Below are 18,133 nucleotides of genomic sequence, written 5' to 3' on the forward strand. Positions count from 1 at the left end.
CCCAAGCATCATTTGGGGGAGGCCTAGAACCCATCCCATATATTCAATCTTAGGAGTCACAAAAGGAAAGTTTCTATTTTAATTCTGAAATTTACATTTCTGAAATTTGCTCCGTGTTGTCACTGGGGATTTTCTGAGTAGAAGAGTCCTATGAAGCTTGCTGACTATTTTGTAGGTGTTTGGTTGTTCAGTTGATGATTTGGTTTCTTCCACCCCCAAATGCAGAAGTCGAGAAGTTTGACAGGTGACCTCTTTTGCCCACAGGGATCTTCTGAAGCCCCTTTCAAAGTGTTGTCTTGCTCAGCACTTTGTGGAAGGGCTTTGCAGGTATTGCTTATTAGTGGTATCTGCAAGTCGCCTCCAAGTTTTTACTTGAGTTCATTAGCTCTGAGGGTCAGAAGCTCCCCATCCCTGGTCTTAACAAATTTTTAAAATATTATTTGTTGTATATGTTTTCTCTGTGGTAAGCTGCTCTCGGGCCTACAGACAATGAGCAGAATGTAAATGATAATAAACAAATAAAAGCTTTGTTTTAGAAATACATACACTGAATGTTGCTATATTATTTTTTTTATAGCTAATCAGGGACATGCTGAACGTTCATGAAACAAACATGTCAATTCCTAACCCACCGTCCCTTTCCAAGTACCGAGCTCTGAGATGCAGGATATGTCCTGTCTTTGGAGATGAGTTTATGGATGTTGAAGAAATGATGGACCAATATACTGGGTGAGTTTCAGTTGTGATGTATAATTTCTGGGTTGTACTACCCAGATTCAATAATCATTTTTTAATGCCGTAATATGATTTTGAATGACCTCTAAGAATCTTTTCTTCAACACTGACATATATGGAAGATTCAAAGCATTTATAAAACTCATGTTAATAGGAAAACACACTTACTCTTAGAGCCTTGTTTCAAAGGCCTCTGCGTTTAATTTCAGAGAAAAGGTCTGTTCACACTAAACTTCACTAAATTTGTATACAACTCTAAGACATGGTTTACAACAGTGTCTTTCAACCACTGTTCTGCGGCACACTAGTGTGCCGCGAGATGTTGCCTGGTGTGCCGTGGGAAAATTACTTTATATATAGTCAATATAGGCACAGAGTTAAAATTTTTAACATTTTCTAATGGTGGTGTGCCCCGTGATTTTTTTCATGAAACAAGTGTGCCTTTGCCCAAAAAAGGTTGAAAAACACTGGTTTACAACAAACCATGAGTCATCTCACAGACATGCAAACAAGCTATGGCTAGTATCTTATGCCTTGGTTGCATGATAAATTTCTTGGTGCCCCCCAAAAACATAGTTAAGCAGCCAAACCATAGTTAAAACAAACCATCATTCATAAGCCATCAACAAACTGGATTAGTGCATTCAAACAAATCAAGCTTTGACTAATAAACCATGGATTACTGTTTGTGTGAACCAGACCACTGTGAAGGTCATCAGACTACTGGACAGATAGAAACACACTACAGACAGATAGAAACACACAAACATTCTGGATGAGAACTACTGCTCTACGAAATCTTGTTAGACATGAAATATGTAATCACGTGTTCTTCTAAGGAGAACCTCGGACATATTCAATGCATGTGGCAGAGTGTTCAATTTCATTTAGTGATTCTGGGGCCAGAATAAATCTGGGGCCATAAACTGGAAGGGGAAAAAATGCATTTTGTGAACATTCTATTCGTTTTAAATTTTCTTGCAGTGAACATCATGTAGAAGTTTTGGAGATCTATAGAGTAGGCAGAATGACGGAAGTAGCGGCTTTCGAGAGCCATCTTGGCAACGTCCAGTCTTTATACCATGCTTCATCTGTTCACAACTTTGTTGGAATCCTCTCCCGGTAACGGCTTGCCTTATGGTCTGTCTCAGCTTTGTATATGGTTTTCTGCCGCACATGAGAGGCGAGAAGGCAACAGAGCCATTTGGCCAAAGGCTCGGTTATCTTTCAATGACAATGGCCGCATTCGGACAGTCCAGTTCTACCTTAACGTCAGGATATGCACAAACCGCATGCACCCACATGCACACCCTTGTTACTGCTTCCTCTTCTGTCTGTGCAGGCTGTGAAGCAAACCCAAAAGCTTCCCATCAATGTCCAAAGAGGGAACTGTGGTTTACTGACACCCCTGTGTAGGCAATGGGTGTCTGCAAGCTGTAAGCAGGGAAGTTTGGGTGGAGCAGGGCAGCCCATCTCTCTATAGTCCTCATCCATTGATGGTGGAGAATGAGGGAGATAACTAGACTCCACACAACATGGGCTCCTTTTTGTCGGTTTATCCCTTCCCCCTTCCCTTTCCCAATATTGATACACATATTTCAAGTGTAGAAAAGCTGTGTATCTGCAAGGTGCTTTACCTTAAAGGTGGGGAACCTGAGGCCTAGGGGTTGAGTGCAGCTTTCCAGTTCTGTCTCTCTAGCCCTTGGAACTTTCTCCAGGCCACATTCCTCCTCACTGAGCCAACTCCTCACCATCCCTTCTCTGCGCCCTCCTGCTTTTGCCTTGCCAGATTCTGTCCTTGCACTGTGGCAATGCCTCTTGCTTGCCTGGACAGAGGATGGAGAGATGTGGGTATGTGCTTAGAAACCTCCCGGTTTTTGCACGGCTCAAATACATACAAGAGCTCCGCCATCTTTTGCCTCTGGCCTTCCTGCCACTGCCTTGCGGCCTATGAGGGATTGCATCCCTCAAGCGAGAAAGAAAGATTCTCCACCTTTACTGTGTAAATCTTCTGCTTTTCTAGGGGACTGCTCTTGCCAAAGATTGTAGTTGAAGAGCATGGCGTGGAAAGAACTGATTGTGGGCACTTGGGCAGCGGCATCTATTTCAGCGACTCCGTAAGGTCTGCAGTTCTCTGGCAGTAATAACAGTTGAGATCTTATAATTCATTGCCTGATGGGGAGTGCTAAGTGTGTTGCTCCTATTGTTGTTGTTATTACTATTAATTAATTAAATTTGAACACCGCCCTTCACCTGAGGATCACAGGGCAGTTCACAACATAAAAATACAAAATGAGAACACAGAATACATAACAAAACAAGCACAAGCCAATAACAAACACATTTAAAAGGGCAACATTGATTGAGAAGTTGTGCCCGTGGATTTAAAAGGGCATAGAATGTTAATCGGCCAAAGGCCCTTGTCGAAAAGAAACATTTTCATTTCTCCTAAAGATATGTAATGAAGGCGCCAGGTGAATTTCCCTGAGGAGAACATTCCACAAATGGGGAGCCATCACAAAAAAGGCCCATCCTCATGATGCTGCCCTCTGGACCTCTTGCTTCTGCGTAAACTTAAGTGCCACTTCACGTGCTTTCCCCCACAGAGATATCCCTTTTGAGAACCAGAGTGGAGTATTGGACTTGGGCTGCATACATAGCAAACATTTAAAGCATATGACTTCCCCTAGAGATTCCTGGGAACTGTAGTTTGCTAAGGGTGCTGGGAGCTGCAGCTCTGAGGAGCAGCATGAGACCAGTGACATTAAATTTGCGTCCACTATTTTGCCTTATGTGGAATGCAGAATGGCATATGTATCAAACTGGAAGGTGCGTTGATGAGGGAACCCTTGATGTTGTGACTAGCACTATAAGGTCCTGCAGATGAGTTGGCATTTGGGTTTGTTGTAGGGTCTGGACCATAATAAACTTAGGCTGCACACACATCATACACTTAAAGTCCATTTAAAGCATGCGTCTTCCACAAAGAATCCTAGGAACTGTAGTTCATCAAAAGTGCTGGGAATTCTAGCTCTGTGAGGGGTAAACTATGGTTCCCAGGATTATTTGGTGAAAGTTATGTGCTTTAAATGGATGGTGTGTATACAGCTTTGGGCTGATGTGGCAAGAGCTGCAAACCCCACTTACCCTTTTCTGTTCCTGAAGTGATTAAACTCAAGCTATGGCAAGTACTTAAAATATTTGTCTGAGTATAACCAACCAGCTTCTTCTTCTTTGTTTAACAGTGCATGCATCAACTACTCTTGGCCAAACAGAACAGATGGAACCCGGTTACTGCTGATTTGCGATGTAGCCCTTGGAAAGTGTTTTGAAACAGGTCACATGGACAGTTCGTTAACCGCAGCACCGCCAGGTTATGACAGCGTGCATGGACTTGCCAGGAAAAAGGGGAAACTGAGAAAGGGAAGAGACTTCAAGGTACCGGTTCGAGCTATGTTGTGGTGTTGCCCGCTGTTGTCTTTTAAAGGCATAATATGCCTTGATAAGCTATGCCTCTGAAAATGTTTATTGTTTATTGGTTTAGAGCACTTGTACCCCGCTCTTCAGCCAAAAAGGCTCCCTGAGCAGCTTACATACAATCAAAACAAGACAGTCTCTACCAGCTATCTAAAACAAAAAGAAAAAAAGCACGATACAAAAGGGAAGAGGGACTGGGAGGGAAGAGGAAAATCAAAATCACAACTAAGGCACACCAGTTTCTAAAAGTCCCTGACATAAACCCTCCAGCCCAAGGGGTTGTATTCGATGTAAGCCCTACTCAGAGTCGACCCACTGAAATAACCAACTGAGAGCCATTAATTTTAATGACTGTGTTTTGAGTAGAATGCAGTTGGATACAACCCTAGGCCTCAGTTCTGTGTCTTGTGCATACCTCTCCACGATCCATCTTACCACCTCTTAAGTCTGTTGCCTTTTTTGTATATTTCTCGGTGACTTGTAAGTGGCTGCTGTGGAACCTCCTCTGGCTAAATTGACCTTTTGCCGCTGCCTGCTTTCAAAAGCTTCCAAATTGAGGAGGTGATGTATTGGCTTCGCTCACTAATGCATCAGTTGCTCTTGTAGAGCTCTTAACGTTTACTTCTTGTTTTCTTTTATTTTCATAAGGATGACGAGTTTGTGGTGTACAGAGCTAGTCAGGTCAAAATAAAATATGTGGTTCAGTTTTCCCTCACCGGTGACAAAGTGAAGGAGTTCAATCCTGAAATTCAGGAAGTGCTGCCTTCCCTAGACCATCAACCACAGCCTGAAGGTGAGAAAATCTTACCTAAAATTGTGTTTCTTTGGTGTATTCTTCAATTGGAGTTTGAAACTGAAGCCTAACCAGTTTCCTTGGTGTGGAGCTTAGTGTGGAGCTATAAAGATTATGCCAAGGAACGCCCATGAAAGAACGAGGAGGCCAAGGTGACTCCTGTTCCCTTCATAAGATCACATCTTTTTTCCCATACAGATCTTACCTATGGTGTGCTCTACTTTTCTTTTCTCTGTGCCATATTTCAAAAAGTGAAAATCTGGACAAAAAAAGTTGTGCCCCAGTTTTTTGTGTAAACACCCAAGCCATAGGATTGCTTATCCCATCGGCTTTTGGTCTGACTAGCAGGAATTGTTAATGCTTTTATTCTCTTTCACTCTTTCTCCGTTTTCATTACATGAATACAGATGCATATGAGCACATTTAGTTTCTCTGTTGCTTCTTTCCTTGCTTTTAGGTAGCAGAACTAACATTTGCCATCAAGGCCAGGCAAGATAGTTGCTTACAGAGGGTTTTGTGTTTTTTGTTTTGTTTTGTTTTGTTACATTTTTAATGCTGAAAATTACTCTGAACCTTTACAATAAAGTGGGTTTGCCTTCAATAAATCATCTCTCTCCCCCACCCCACCCTGCCTCTTAATATTTCTTTAGATTATAAAATGCCAAGTAAAAATCTACTGAATAATGTGACTGCTGGTCTTCTGGACAGATCTGGAAATCCAATTCCTCTCAAAGGTCTTCATATCAAGGGACGAATAGTAGACTTCGTAGCAGAGGTAATGCCAAGGCATTTGTATTTCTTTTTTAGGGATGTTAAAAATTTCCTTGTGGGTTTTTATTTTATGCTTATTTATTTATTACAAATTGTAGAGCAAATCTGTAGACAAATCCTAGCCCTGATTAACATTGCTTTTAAATATTCAGTGAGTTAGGTGTGTTATATCAGCAGACTCAATTTTTAAATTAAAACTTTGATTATTATTTTTAGGGGACACTAGGGGCAACACAAATACATTTATTTATTTATTTGTTTATGTGTCTCTTCCCACACACCATTCCTAAGGTGCTGAAGCAACTAAAAATCTGGTGGAAATCAATAAGTAGTGGGCCTTCTGGATGGCAAAGAAATAATGAAACCCCAATACTGACTAGGATGCTGCCATTAAGGCTGTGCACACACTATACCTTTAAAGCACATTTGAAGCACATTCTTTCCCTCAAAGAATTCTGGGTAGGCTACTGTAGTTCATTAAGGGTTGCTGGGAACTGTAACTCTGTGAGGGGTGAACTACAGTGCCTAGAATTCTTTGGGGGAAATAATGTATCTTGAATGTGTTTTAAAGGTATAGCCAGGGGCGTTCTTAGCCCCTTGGCTGCCCGGGGCGGGAAGCCAAGAGGCCCCCCCTGGGGGCGGAGCATTGCGGTGCATGCGTGCGTCATGACTTCATGACGCACGCGATGCCCCGCCCCCGGGGGTGCCAGGCGGCGGCTTCGGGAGGCTCCTGAAGCTGCAACCTGGCGCCAGCCCCCCTTCGTGCCACAGCTGCTCATGCCTGCGCGAGCAGCCGCTGCACAAAGGGGTGCCGGGCGGCAGATTCGGGAGTCTCTGCGGGCTGCAAAGACTCCCGAATCCGCCGCCCGGGCTCCCTTGGTGGAGCGCAAGTCAGGGCAGGGAGAGGGACGGGCCAGCGAGGAGGGGTGTCCCTCCTCGCTGGCCCACCCCTCTCCATGCCCCGGCTCCGCAAGCCAGCCAGCAGCGGAGCTCGGCATAGAGGCAAGGTGCGGGCCAGCGAGGAGGGGGTGGCAATGCTGACACCAAACCCTACTCATATCAAGTAAAAAAGAAACATAGTCACCCCACCCCACCTACCTCCCCGTCCCACCCACTTCTTCCCCCCTTTCTTTTCTAATGTCTCACCAACACAGACTTATAAAAATGTTATATGGAAAAATTCGAAAGAGACAATGTACTACCTTTGAAAATCTTTAATAAAAATATTTTTTTTAAAAATGGAAAGTGTAATGCTGGTGGTCAACAAAAGAAGTTTAAAGATTCTCTCAAGGCAAATCTTAAAAAATGTAATATAAACACTGACAATTGAGAAACACTGGCCTGCGAGCACTCCAATTGGAGAACAGTCTTTACCAATTACAGGTAGGTAGCCATGTTGGTCTGCCTTAGTCAAAACAAAATAAAATAAAAAATTCCTTCCAGTAGCACCTTAGAGACCAACTAAGTTTGTTCTTGGTATGAGCTTTCGCATGCACACGAAAGCTCATACCAAGAAAAAACTTAGTTGGTCTCTAAGGTGCTACTGGAAGGAATTTTTTTATAGTCTTTACCAAAGGTGTCATGGACTTTGAAGATGCTCAAACTCAGGACAAAAGGGAGAAACGTGCTAAGAGGAAGGCACATTTGGCAAACCCTCACCATGATCAACTCCCACCTGGAAACCTATGTCCCCACTGTGGAAGGACATGTGGATCCAGAATTGGCCTCCATAGTTACTTAGGGACTCACTGTTAAGACCATGTTCATGGAAGACAATATTACTCAGCTATGAGTGATCGCAGAAGGAGGAGGAGGAGGAGGAGGAGGAGGAGGAGAAGAAGAAGAAGAAGAAGAAGAAGAAGAAGAAGAAGAAACACCTGAAATGTTATTTAAAATGTTAATCTTGGGAAGGAAAGTGCTTCCATAAAAAAATGTTTTTATTGGGATCCATGGCTTGGTGTTTACCTCATATCTATCTGCAATACATGCATGTATTTCTTTCAGGTTGTGCTGTTCCAGGTCTATGAAAATCAATCAGACAGACCCATTGAAGCAAAATACGTATTTCCTTTGGATGACACAGCCGCTGTATGTGGATTTGAGGCTTTCATTAAAGGGAAGCATATAATAGGAAAGGTAAGATGATTCAGGGACGGGAGGAGGAGACAAGATATACAGCAGTGGGACTGCAGTAAATGTGACTTTTCTAAAGAACCTATTTTAAAAAACAAACCAGGATGATTTATTATATAATTTCAACAGGTTAAGGAAAAAGAGAAGGCACACAGAGAATACAGAGAAGCCATCAGTCAAGGACATGGAGCTTACTTGATGGATCAAGATGCACCTGTAGGTATAGTAACAAAAACTACTTAAGCAGAAACTGGCCTTCGTATGTTTTACTGATGAAACCAAGCAAGGCTCTTGCTTGAAAGCTGTATCCTGCATATGAAAAACGTTCTGAATGTATATATACAGATAAGGCTCTACAACCCCAGAACCAAATGTATCATATAGCAAGTATCTCACACATACACACCTGTCAATCAGCAGGCGAAGATGAAGGAGAATGGCACCGTAGCAAACTCTGTTTTTTGCCTCCACTTAGGGCTTAGCCACACCTCCTCATGCGCCACTGCTTTCCCCCAAGGAAAACTTACTATTCTTATTATTGTTCTTGTTCTTATTGTTCTTATTATTAAAATTTGTATACCGCCCTTCATTCGTAGATAGCGGGGCAGTTCACGACATAAGAATACAATATTAAAAAAATACATCATAACAATGAGAACAAAAACAAACCAAGAATCTTCCCCGCCCCCCACAACACATGTAAAAGGAGATTGGATCTCGATCAGCCAAAGGCCTAGTTGAAGAGCAAGCAGCAATTTGGGTTTTCTCCAGATTGGAAAAGGAGCAGAGCAAGGGGGAAACCACTCAATCCTGTGCTTTCTAGGCATGGAACAAGCAGAAGTGTGGTCAAGCCCTTCTAGCCAGCAATTATTTGTGGTTATTGCCAACCACACTACCTTTCCTTCTTCCATTAGCCCTGTGTGACATGAGGGAGACCCTTCCACCAGGTCCTCTGCATGTGCCTGAGGACACTGGAAGTGGGAGGCCCACTGGCTAGGACTGGTGGGAGGTGAGGTCCCAGCAGTTCCTCCAGGGCCACAGATTAGTCACCTCTGGGACAGATGCCTACGGTTAGCCTATCTTGGAATTGCTACTGCAAATTAAAGCAACGTTTTCAGTATCCTATAAAAGAAAGCAGGCCGTGTCATTGTTTTGTAAATAGCGATTTGCTTCTGTGGACATTTCAAATATCCTTCTGTAGGACATCTTCACTGTTTCTGTGGGAAACGTGCCTCCTTCAACCAAAGTCCTCATCAAAATCACCTACATCACGGAGCTCAGTTATGAGAACGAATGCCTTGCCTTCCACTTGCCGGCTGCTGTGGCTCCTTGGCAACAAGACAAAGCACTGAATGAGAACACACAGGTGAGTCCCTCTTTCAATCAGAAGGAATGAAATCCTGCATTATAATGGTGCAAAACACAATCGTTGCCGTTCTCCACAACTTCATATTTAATTGCACCCAGTGCTGTTTTTCCTAGAAAGAGAGGTGCTGGAACTTGCCATGAACGCCACCCTTATATAATGGCTATGGCACCCACCTAATGGTGGGTTTCAGCCGGAAAAAGCCCTGATCGCACCCATACAGACCTCATTGTTTTTGTTTGTTAACTAGGACTCAGTAAGGAAAGTTTCCATTAGGCAAGTTGGAATAAAACCAGGGTAAGTAGACTAAAATTGTAATGTGTCCTTTAAAAGTTGTCTGTATTTTAAATAAATGCATGGGATCTTTTTCTTCAAAAAACAATGTTGCAGATTGAAGCATTTATTTTTCCTCGCTTGCATTTATTCTTCCTCACTTTCTGACAGTAAGAGCTATTCAACAGTGGAACGGTCTCCCTCGGGAGGTTGTGGGCTCTCCTTCCTTGAAAGCTTTTAAGCAGAGGTTGGGTGGCCATCTGTCACGGATGCTCTAGTTGAGATTTGTGCATTGCAGGGGGTTGGGCTAGATGACCCTTGAGGTACTTTCCAACTCTATAATTCTATGGTTTTTATAGCCATGAAAAGACAGATTCTCTGTGCTTTCTAAGCAATTTCATCAATTTATCTTGAAAAGGGGTAAAAAGACCTCTTCAGTCAGGGAATATAACATGTGAAGAGGAGCTTTGGGGACAAGTGTGTTAGCTAAGCCCTCTGACCCTGCCTCCCTCTGCAAGTTGAAGAGCGGCTGTCCAAAATGGACTGCCTGCTTCTGCTCCCCACTGTGGCAGAGCTTATATTAGGCTCGGACCCTCATTTGGGGTGATTTCCCCTCCTCTCCCAGCTGCCTCCATTGCCCTATCCCATGCTGTGCAGAAGGATCCCGGGCCCTCTAGAGATGGTTTTCCTGGAGATTTGCAGTGAGAAGGAGTGGACAGGAATCTTACCTTCCATAAACGTCCTTTACCTTCCATCAATACACCTTAGGAACCAAGTCATAGTGAAATAGCATATTTGTATATCATCTACAAAGCTGTTTTTTTTTTTGCTAGGTGGAAGTGTGGTGTAGTGGTTAAGAGTGCTGGACTCGTAATCTGGTGAACCGGGTTTGCTTCCCCGCTCCTCCATATGCAGCTGCTGGGTGACCTTGGGCTAGTCACACTTCTTTGAAGTCTCTCAGCCCCACTCACCTCACAGAGTGTTTGTTGTCAGGGAGGAAGGGAGAGGAGAATGTTAGCTGTTTGGAGACTCCTTTGGGTAGTGATTAAGCGGGATATCAAATCCAAACTCCTCCTCCTCCTCCTCTTCTTCTTCTAATTAATTAGCACTTTGATTACAGTGAAATCTAGTGAATATGAAAGAAAACATGTGATGTTGTTCGTTCGTGTGTGTGTGTGTGTGTGAATATCACACACTAATCTTGACGTATTATATAACATGAGGTTTCTCTTTATCTCAGTGGGTTCTCTTTGGAAATGTCAGTTGAAATGCCCTTTGAAATTAAACACATTAGCAGCTGGACACATCAGCTTGAAATGAAGGTAAGCAAATCTCCCTGGTACTGTATCTGTTTTTCAGGGCAGGGCAGTTCATAATGGGGGGGGGGGGAGAATAAGTGAGCCAAGTTGCACCTCCTGTTTTAAAAGTAACAATCTATATTTGTGCAGAAGGCAAGCTTGCAACGTGGAAATGTAGAGAGAGAGTGACCGATAGATAATTATACCGTGCATTTCCAGATGTGCAGCTGTAAGGTGCTTTACAAAGGAATCATGAATTAGACAGCCCCTGCCACCCCCCACTCCCAAACATCACAAGTACAGTGGTACCTTGGTTTGCATACGTCTTGGTTTGCATACGTTCTGGATTACAAACATGTCAAACCTGGAAATGTGTGTCCCGGTTTGCAACCTTTTTTTGGATTACGAACAAAAATTTTTTTAGAGGCCCCATTGGAGAAAGTGCGCCTTGGGTTACAACCTGTTTTGGTTTACAAACGGACCTCCGGAACAGATTATGGTTGTAAACCAAGGTACCACAGTACATCATTTTTGTTGTTGTTGTGGGGAAGCTAAATTGGGAGGGGACCTCTCAACAGATTAGGATGCAAATTATTCAGGCCTTTTTGCAACAACAGAGTCCCCCCCCCCCCAATCTCTCCCCTCCTTTCCCTCTTTCAGACAACTGACTGTAAAGCTGTGGTTCGGACTGTTCACAACAGTTTCTTGGACACCAGTGGCTTTACAATGGAAATCCTTATCGGTGATGTTCATTTGCCCAGAATGTGGGTAGAAAAGCACCCGGACAATGAGACTGAGGTAACTCTTATTTTATTCTTTCTTTAAGATATTTTCTATTGCATCTTTGAATGAATCTTCCAGGGGCAGTTTACTTATAGTACATTGAAATAAAACAATAAAAATACAGCAGCTGTGAAAATAATAACTAAAAAAAAACAACCCCATTAGAGCAGCATTCAAGAGATCAGCATCTGTTCTTACAGAACAAACTAGATGGGATGTTAAGTTTTCATTTACAGTAATGTGCAGATTTCTTTTAAAAGTAAGCAGCGTTGGCAAAAGAGGAGAGCTGATAATTAACAGAGCCCAGTTGGGGAATTTTCTCTCAGTGCAAAGATCAGCTTTAGAAAAGGGCTTTTTCTCAATACTGCAGTAGTTTTAAGGGGGGGGGGGAGGGTTAGATTTCCTCTCCATGCCTGCTTCTAACCCTGCATGTTATAAACAAAGATCAGGCCCTGCACAGCCAGGCAGATCATAGAATTGTAGAGATGGAAGGGACCACGGAGGTCATCTAGTCCAACCCCCCCTACAATGCAGGAATCTTTTCCCCAGCATGGGGCTCGAACCCATAGCTCTACTGGGGCCCACGTGCTACAGCCCAGCTCATGGGGGCTGACCCTGCTGCCATCCTCATTAGGGTCCCACCTGGCATTGCAGCCACCATTGGTTCAAGCCCTCCGCTCAGCACCACTGCCAGTTATGCCTTCCTCCCCCAGGTGTGCTTACCCTTCAGCTGTGCAGTACGCCCTCTTGGGTCCACTAAAGACCCCGCCCTGAAGCACCTTGTATGCATCTGGCCAGTTTACTTTTTTGCGGGGGTGGGAATGATGATGTTCGTGGCACACAAAGAAGACCGGCTGGTCTGTTGCCAGTTTCTGGATCCCAACAAATACGCAGGTTTGCTGACCTTTCCAACCTCTGGCTATGCATTTCTCTCTTGTTTTGGCATTGTTGGACATTTGCCGGACACCCCTTTCGTTGCTGTTGCCCATCTTCTTCCTTTTAGGCATGCATGCTTGTGTTTCAACCGGAGTTTGAATCGGCACTTGACCCTCTAAGCACCAGCGGGGAAACCGTGATCTGCCTCGATTGCTCCAATTCCATGGGAGGTTCGACATTCCAGCAAGCCAAGCAGATTGCACTATATGCTCTAGAGTTGTGTAATTTTACTACGGGAAATATAAGCGTTATCAAATTCGGCACAAGTAAGAAAAGAGCTCTTGAACTATGACATACTTCTCTCTTTTGTGTATGTTTCACTCTCCATGCATGTCAAGGCTTCAGGGAATCCTATCCCTCCCATGGTGGAATGCCAAGAAGCACAAAAAAACCCAACCCAGTAGAGTTCTTACCAAGTAGTTTATTCAATATTCGCAGAGAGAGAGTGAGAGCGAGATGAAGGAATGTGGTCTCTCTTAGATAATGGTGTTGCTCCAAGTAAAGTCCCACCCCCTCAGTCCCTGCTATTCTACGTCATCCCTGTGCCGGATGATTTGTGCTTTCTGTCTCTGAGCTTTCTGTTCTACTACCCTCAAGGCACGCCTGGTTCTGGGAGAGGGGGGATCAGGAATGCTTTCAAGAGACACTGAGTCTTTTAGCTGTCTCTCCCCTGGTGCTTCTTCTTCCTGCTGCTCCCCCAATATTTCCCAGCTTCTCCCCTCTGCAGCCTCTGAACTATGACCTTCTGCAAACCACTGTTCTAAATCTATACTGTCCTCCTTCTCGGGAAGGTGCAGGAAGTGGCGGGGGGGGCATTTCCCACCATTCCTCCTCAGTCCAGCCCCCGACAATGCAGTGGGTGATCATTGGACCACCCTAAGGCTCAGGGCTGATCTATTGGCTTTATGAAGATATTTGCAATTTGGATTGAGGATGTTGTCTAAAATGCATATTATTTCTTTCATCGGGAGGCATCCCTAAATGACTTATTGTTTCATTTAGCATCTAAGGGTGCAATCCCACCCCCTGCTGACAGGGTTGGCACAATGATCAGGTCCAGATCAGACCCAATGACAGGAATCCAGGCGCAGCTCACCCCTCTTTTCTTCCTGTCCCGATAACTTCTCATATTAGGGCTTTCCACTGGCCCGTCAGCAGAAATAGCACCAGCAGGCGGCCTGCTTGCATTTTTGGCTAGCAGAAGGTCAGTGCCACAGTGGAGTGATGCTTGTGTCACACTGTTGCTAGTAGCTGGCAGGAAGCCAACTCAGCCAGCAAAGCTTAGTGGAAGGACACCTCTACACAGTGCACACCCCCACAGCCTGACAAAAAGGGATGTTGATATTGGATTTCTCTGCTAGCATGATATTTCTTTGCTATACCCCGCTTAACCTGGGAGTAAGCTCCGTTTAAACCAGTGAGACATACTTTGGCATAGATTTGCATAGGGTTCCACTGTAAAAATACAGTGTAAAATTTTTATTGATAAAATGCTGTGGTGTTCTGGTTTTCCTGTACAGGTTTTGAAGAATTTCCTTTCAATCCTGAACCCTACATGGCAGATCTTGCAGCTCTGAAAAACTTTATTATAGTAAGTGCATATGTTTTATCGTGTTTTTAATATTCTGTTGGGAGCTGCCCAGAGTGGCTGGGAAAACCCAGCCAGGTAGGTGGGGTATAAATATTTATTTATTTATTTATTTATTCATTAATTCATTCATTCCATCTGTGCACTTAAGTCTTTTGTGGTCTTCCAAATATAATAAAGTGTTTTCCCTCATGTAACGAGATCTCTGTTGTTGGCTCTTATCAGTTAGTTTCATATTCCTTCATTTCCCACATTTCAGTATCACCCTTTTATGGATTATGTTGAATAAAAGCACATTTTTTTTAAAAAAACAAACAAACATGGAGCTTTTAAAAATCCACAGGGTTCCCAGGCAGCTTCTCACCCCGATACTAACCCATTCCAGCTAGGCTTGGCTTCATTCAGGATATGAAGTTCCTTATTTCTCTGCTGCTACAAGTCACAGTAGACAGGTGGCATGATGGTGCAAAGCAGCTTCATCTGATTGTATCTTCAGTGAATAACAGTGTGCTCATGTCTTTCAACATTAAGAAAATTTATTCGCACCCAAATTATTATAGCGTGGTTTCCCACAAGTGAAAGGGGACCCTGAACTAATACTGCAGCCACACACAATATCTAGTACAGAATGTTGACCTATTTGACGGGTAAAAATTGAGTGGAGCAATTGACCACCTTTATCCACACCTGATCACTATTTGGTTAAAAACAAGGGTCTAAAATGACCCTTTCTGTATATATAAAAAAAAGGACAAGAAATACCCACAACATATATTGCAATATGGCATAGATAAGCAGGCGCTACTCATTAGCTCATGCATATCACTTTGTGATAGCCAGTGTGGTGTAGTGGTTAAGAGCGGTAGACTCGTAATCTGGGGAACCAGCTTCGTGTCTCCACTCCTCCACATGCAGCTGCTGGGTGACTTGGGCTAGTCACACTTCTCTGAAGTCTCTCAGCCCCACTCACCTCACAGAGTGTTTGTTGTGGGGGAGGAAGGGAAAGGAGAATGTTAGCCGCTTTGAGACTCCTTCAGGTAGTGAAAAGCGGGGTATCAAATCCAAAACTCTTCTCTTCTCTTCTTTGTGTTTTCCAAGTTGACTTACTGGTGAACTCATTTTGCTGGTTTACTGAAACCGTCTCCTTATTATGTATTGTAAAATAAAATGTTTAGTATTTTACCCTCCCTAGTGCCCCATTTTTTCGTTAGTCATGTCATGTTTTATGATTTAGGTGTGTACAATTTTGCAACTAGAAAATAAATACCTTTTTTTGAAATTACCCTTTCTTGTTACCTTCCTCCTCCTTAGTCTGCCACAGCTTCAATGGGAAATTCTGATATATGGAAGGTTTTGCATTACCTGAGTTTGCTATACCCTTCTAAAAGCAGGCGCAACATTCTTCTTATATCTGATGGACATATTCAGAACGAAGGCATGACCTTGCAGATTTTGAAGAAAAATTCACACCACACTAGAATATTCACATGCGGAGTGGGGTAGGTCCAAATTGACTGAACACTTTGTTTTGTGTTATGGGAAAATTACAAAGTGTATTTAATATGCCAGGCTTTTAGGATTGTAGAGTGAGTCATAATGCTTTGGTTGGCAGACTTGGGGCATCAGTAGCTCTCAGCCCAGTGGTCAAGTATCTGATTTTTTTATTATTATTATAACGTTTGCACATATTTTAAAAAATGTGTATCCTTGAGCTCCCTTCTGTAAAGGATAATTATCTGGGATCATAACTGCATTTTGTATCAATGTTCCCTCACTGCGAGAAGCAAAGCTACAGGGAACCAGGCAGAGGGCCTTCTCGGTAGTGGCGCCTGCCCTGTGGAACACCCTCCCATCAGAGGTCAAAGAGATAAACAACTACCTGACATTTAGAAAATACCTGAAGGCAGCCCTGTTTAGTGAAGTTTTTAATCTGTGACATTTTAATGTATTTCAATATTTGTTGGAAGCCGCCCAGAGTAGCTCGGGAAACCCAGCCAGATGGGCAGGGTACAAATAAATTATTATTATTATTATTATTATTATTATTATTATTATTATTAAGATAAAGGGACAATAATGTAAGCTAACTGATAATATGGTTTGTCACTGCAGCATTTGGCAGTGTAAACTTCTGGGGAGAAACCAGGTTGTACCTGAGGGGGTGCAAGTGCACTATTTGGAATGCCCCCCCTAGAAGCTAAAATATGAAGCTTTCATATCCTAAGTCAAAGTCCTGGTTTATCTAGCTCAGTATTGTTCATTCTGACCATCCGTTTTCCTTGAGATCCTTTTGAGTGGAGACATAGCTGACCTACTCATTAGGCAAAATGAGGCTATTGGCAGGGGCTGGAGGGTGGTATTTTAAAGTATTTCAAATACAACTTGGGTTTAAAGTGATTTTTATTCATAATTTTTAAAGATGTCCAGCTGCTCCGGAAGAGTGATGGGGGTGCAGGCTCCCTCCTGGGCCACTTTTCCCAGAATTGCCTCTCTCTGAGGAAGGACCCCTCCCTTTCTCAGAGCAAGGCTGGGACTGGAGGCGTGGAGCACAGTTAGCAGTGACAAAGCACTATGAGCCAGGAGCAGCAACGGTAGCTTAGCTTGGCTGAACCTGAGATCTTCATACTTGTTCCTTATACACACAAAGTATGTCCTCAGCTACTGAGCTACTGTGCCCTCCCAAATCTCTTGGCTAGCTTTGCCCAGCTTTCTGCTACCATATTTTTGCCTCTATAAGTCGCCCCATGTCCTATTTTTGGGGACTCAGATTTAAGAAAATGGGGGGAGATGTATCCGTGTATAAGACACCCCCTAATTTTTGACATTGCTTTTTAGGGAAAAAACCTAGTCTTACACATGGAAAAATATGGGTATTTAAGATATGTGGTTCAATTGAAGTAGAGGGAACAACCATTTTGAGTGGGACCAAGGCATGTGCACACTGTTTCTGGGCCTGGAAGGGGGCAGTACAGGGCAGGTTTGCGCTTGCTCCGCCAATGCGCACAGTGACCTGTGCAAGCAGGGAGTTGGTTGCTTTGAATGTCCAGGATATACTAAGCAAAATATTCAGTGTTGTCTGTTCAGGTTGATATTTTCCTGCAGTCTCCCCACCCTTTTAAATTCCACATCTCATTTAAACTGGCCATTTACTTTAACCTTTGCAAATTACATTAGCCCCGCAGCAAATCGTCACATGCTGAGATCTTTAGCCCAGTATGGAGCTGGAGCCTTTGAATATTTTGATGCAAAATCCAAATATAATTGGGAGAAAAAGGCAAGTATATTTTAAATATCTTTTTTCTGTAGCCGCAGAGGGGCCACCTACCTCTGTGAGATTGCTTTTGTAAGCTTCCTCTGTGGCAGCGGTGCTGTATTGCCCCTGCGACTGCGGGTGCCCAGAGCCATGTGCCCTTGTGGTGGTGGGGGCGCAGCATGCTGTGTGGCACGTGTGCTACATCATCACTCCCCTGCCACACATGCATTATGTCATCACACCTCCCTGGTGTGCTGACATCACTCACGCACATAGCTGGGCGCAGTGACATAGGGGTGCATGCGGGGGGCGTGATGATGTAGCTCACGCACTGGGGTGTGTCCACATGCAGCTGCACCAAACTTTGTATGTGCCTGGCCCCCTCACTTAAAATGTTGTGGGAGCCATGGCACCAAGGGCCTCTGGTTCCTGGCACCTACGCTCTGTGGGAATATTTGGTGGAGGCTTTCTTTTTTTGTTTTACTGTGATGGGGATACTATATGTTGAGGCCTAAGGGCACCTGTGGCTTATGTGGAAAATATATGAAACCTTGTCGAGGCACTTCATACTCAGATAATAAGTCAATATCCCTGTGTTTGTGATACATCAAATGCTTCAAAATGCATTACTGTCTGTGAACCAGTCTAGAAGTACCGTGCCCATTTCTTTTTTATTTTAAGAGGACAGCATATACAGGGAAAGGTTGCTTAGATTGCTACCCCTCAG

The 18,133-nt window shown here is 43.6% G+C and overlaps 1 protein-coding gene across 1 annotated transcript in view; it reads left to right on the top strand.

The window, feature by feature from the left end:
• The window catches only part of PARP4 (poly(ADP-ribose) polymerase family member 4), a 44,176-nt gene that overhangs the window by 9,959 nt on the left and 16,084 nt on the right, over positions 1–18,133 (top strand). The window contains exons 10-25 of the mRNA XM_033146276.1: positions 578–729; positions 1,720–1,857; positions 2,759–2,857; positions 3,981–4,173; positions 4,861–5,005; positions 5,656–5,780; positions 7,781–7,912; positions 8,039–8,125; positions 9,111–9,275; positions 9,526–9,572; positions 10,789–10,870; positions 11,507–11,644; positions 12,633–12,831; positions 14,086–14,156; positions 15,465–15,652; positions 17,328–17,427. Coding sequence (XP_033002167.1) covers positions 578–729; positions 1,720–1,857; positions 2,759–2,857; positions 3,981–4,173; positions 4,861–5,005; positions 5,656–5,780; positions 7,781–7,912; positions 8,039–8,125; positions 9,111–9,275; positions 9,526–9,572; positions 10,789–10,870; positions 11,507–11,644; positions 12,633–12,831; positions 14,086–14,156; positions 15,465–15,652; positions 17,328–17,427 — 2,061 coding nt within the window. The remainder of the gene's footprint in view (positions 1–577; positions 730–1,719; positions 1,858–2,758; positions 2,858–3,980; positions 4,174–4,860; positions 5,006–5,655; positions 5,781–7,780; positions 7,913–8,038; positions 8,126–9,110; positions 9,276–9,525; positions 9,573–10,788; positions 10,871–11,506; positions 11,645–12,632; positions 12,832–14,085; positions 14,157–15,464; positions 15,653–17,327; positions 17,428–18,133) is intronic.

Source organism: Lacerta agilis, chromosome 4 (assembly GCF_009819535.1).
Source record: "Lacerta agilis isolate rLacAgi1 chromosome 4, rLacAgi1.pri, whole genome shotgun sequence".
NCBI classification, from domain to species: Eukaryota; Metazoa; Chordata; class Lepidosauria; order Squamata; family Lacertidae; genus Lacerta; species Lacerta agilis.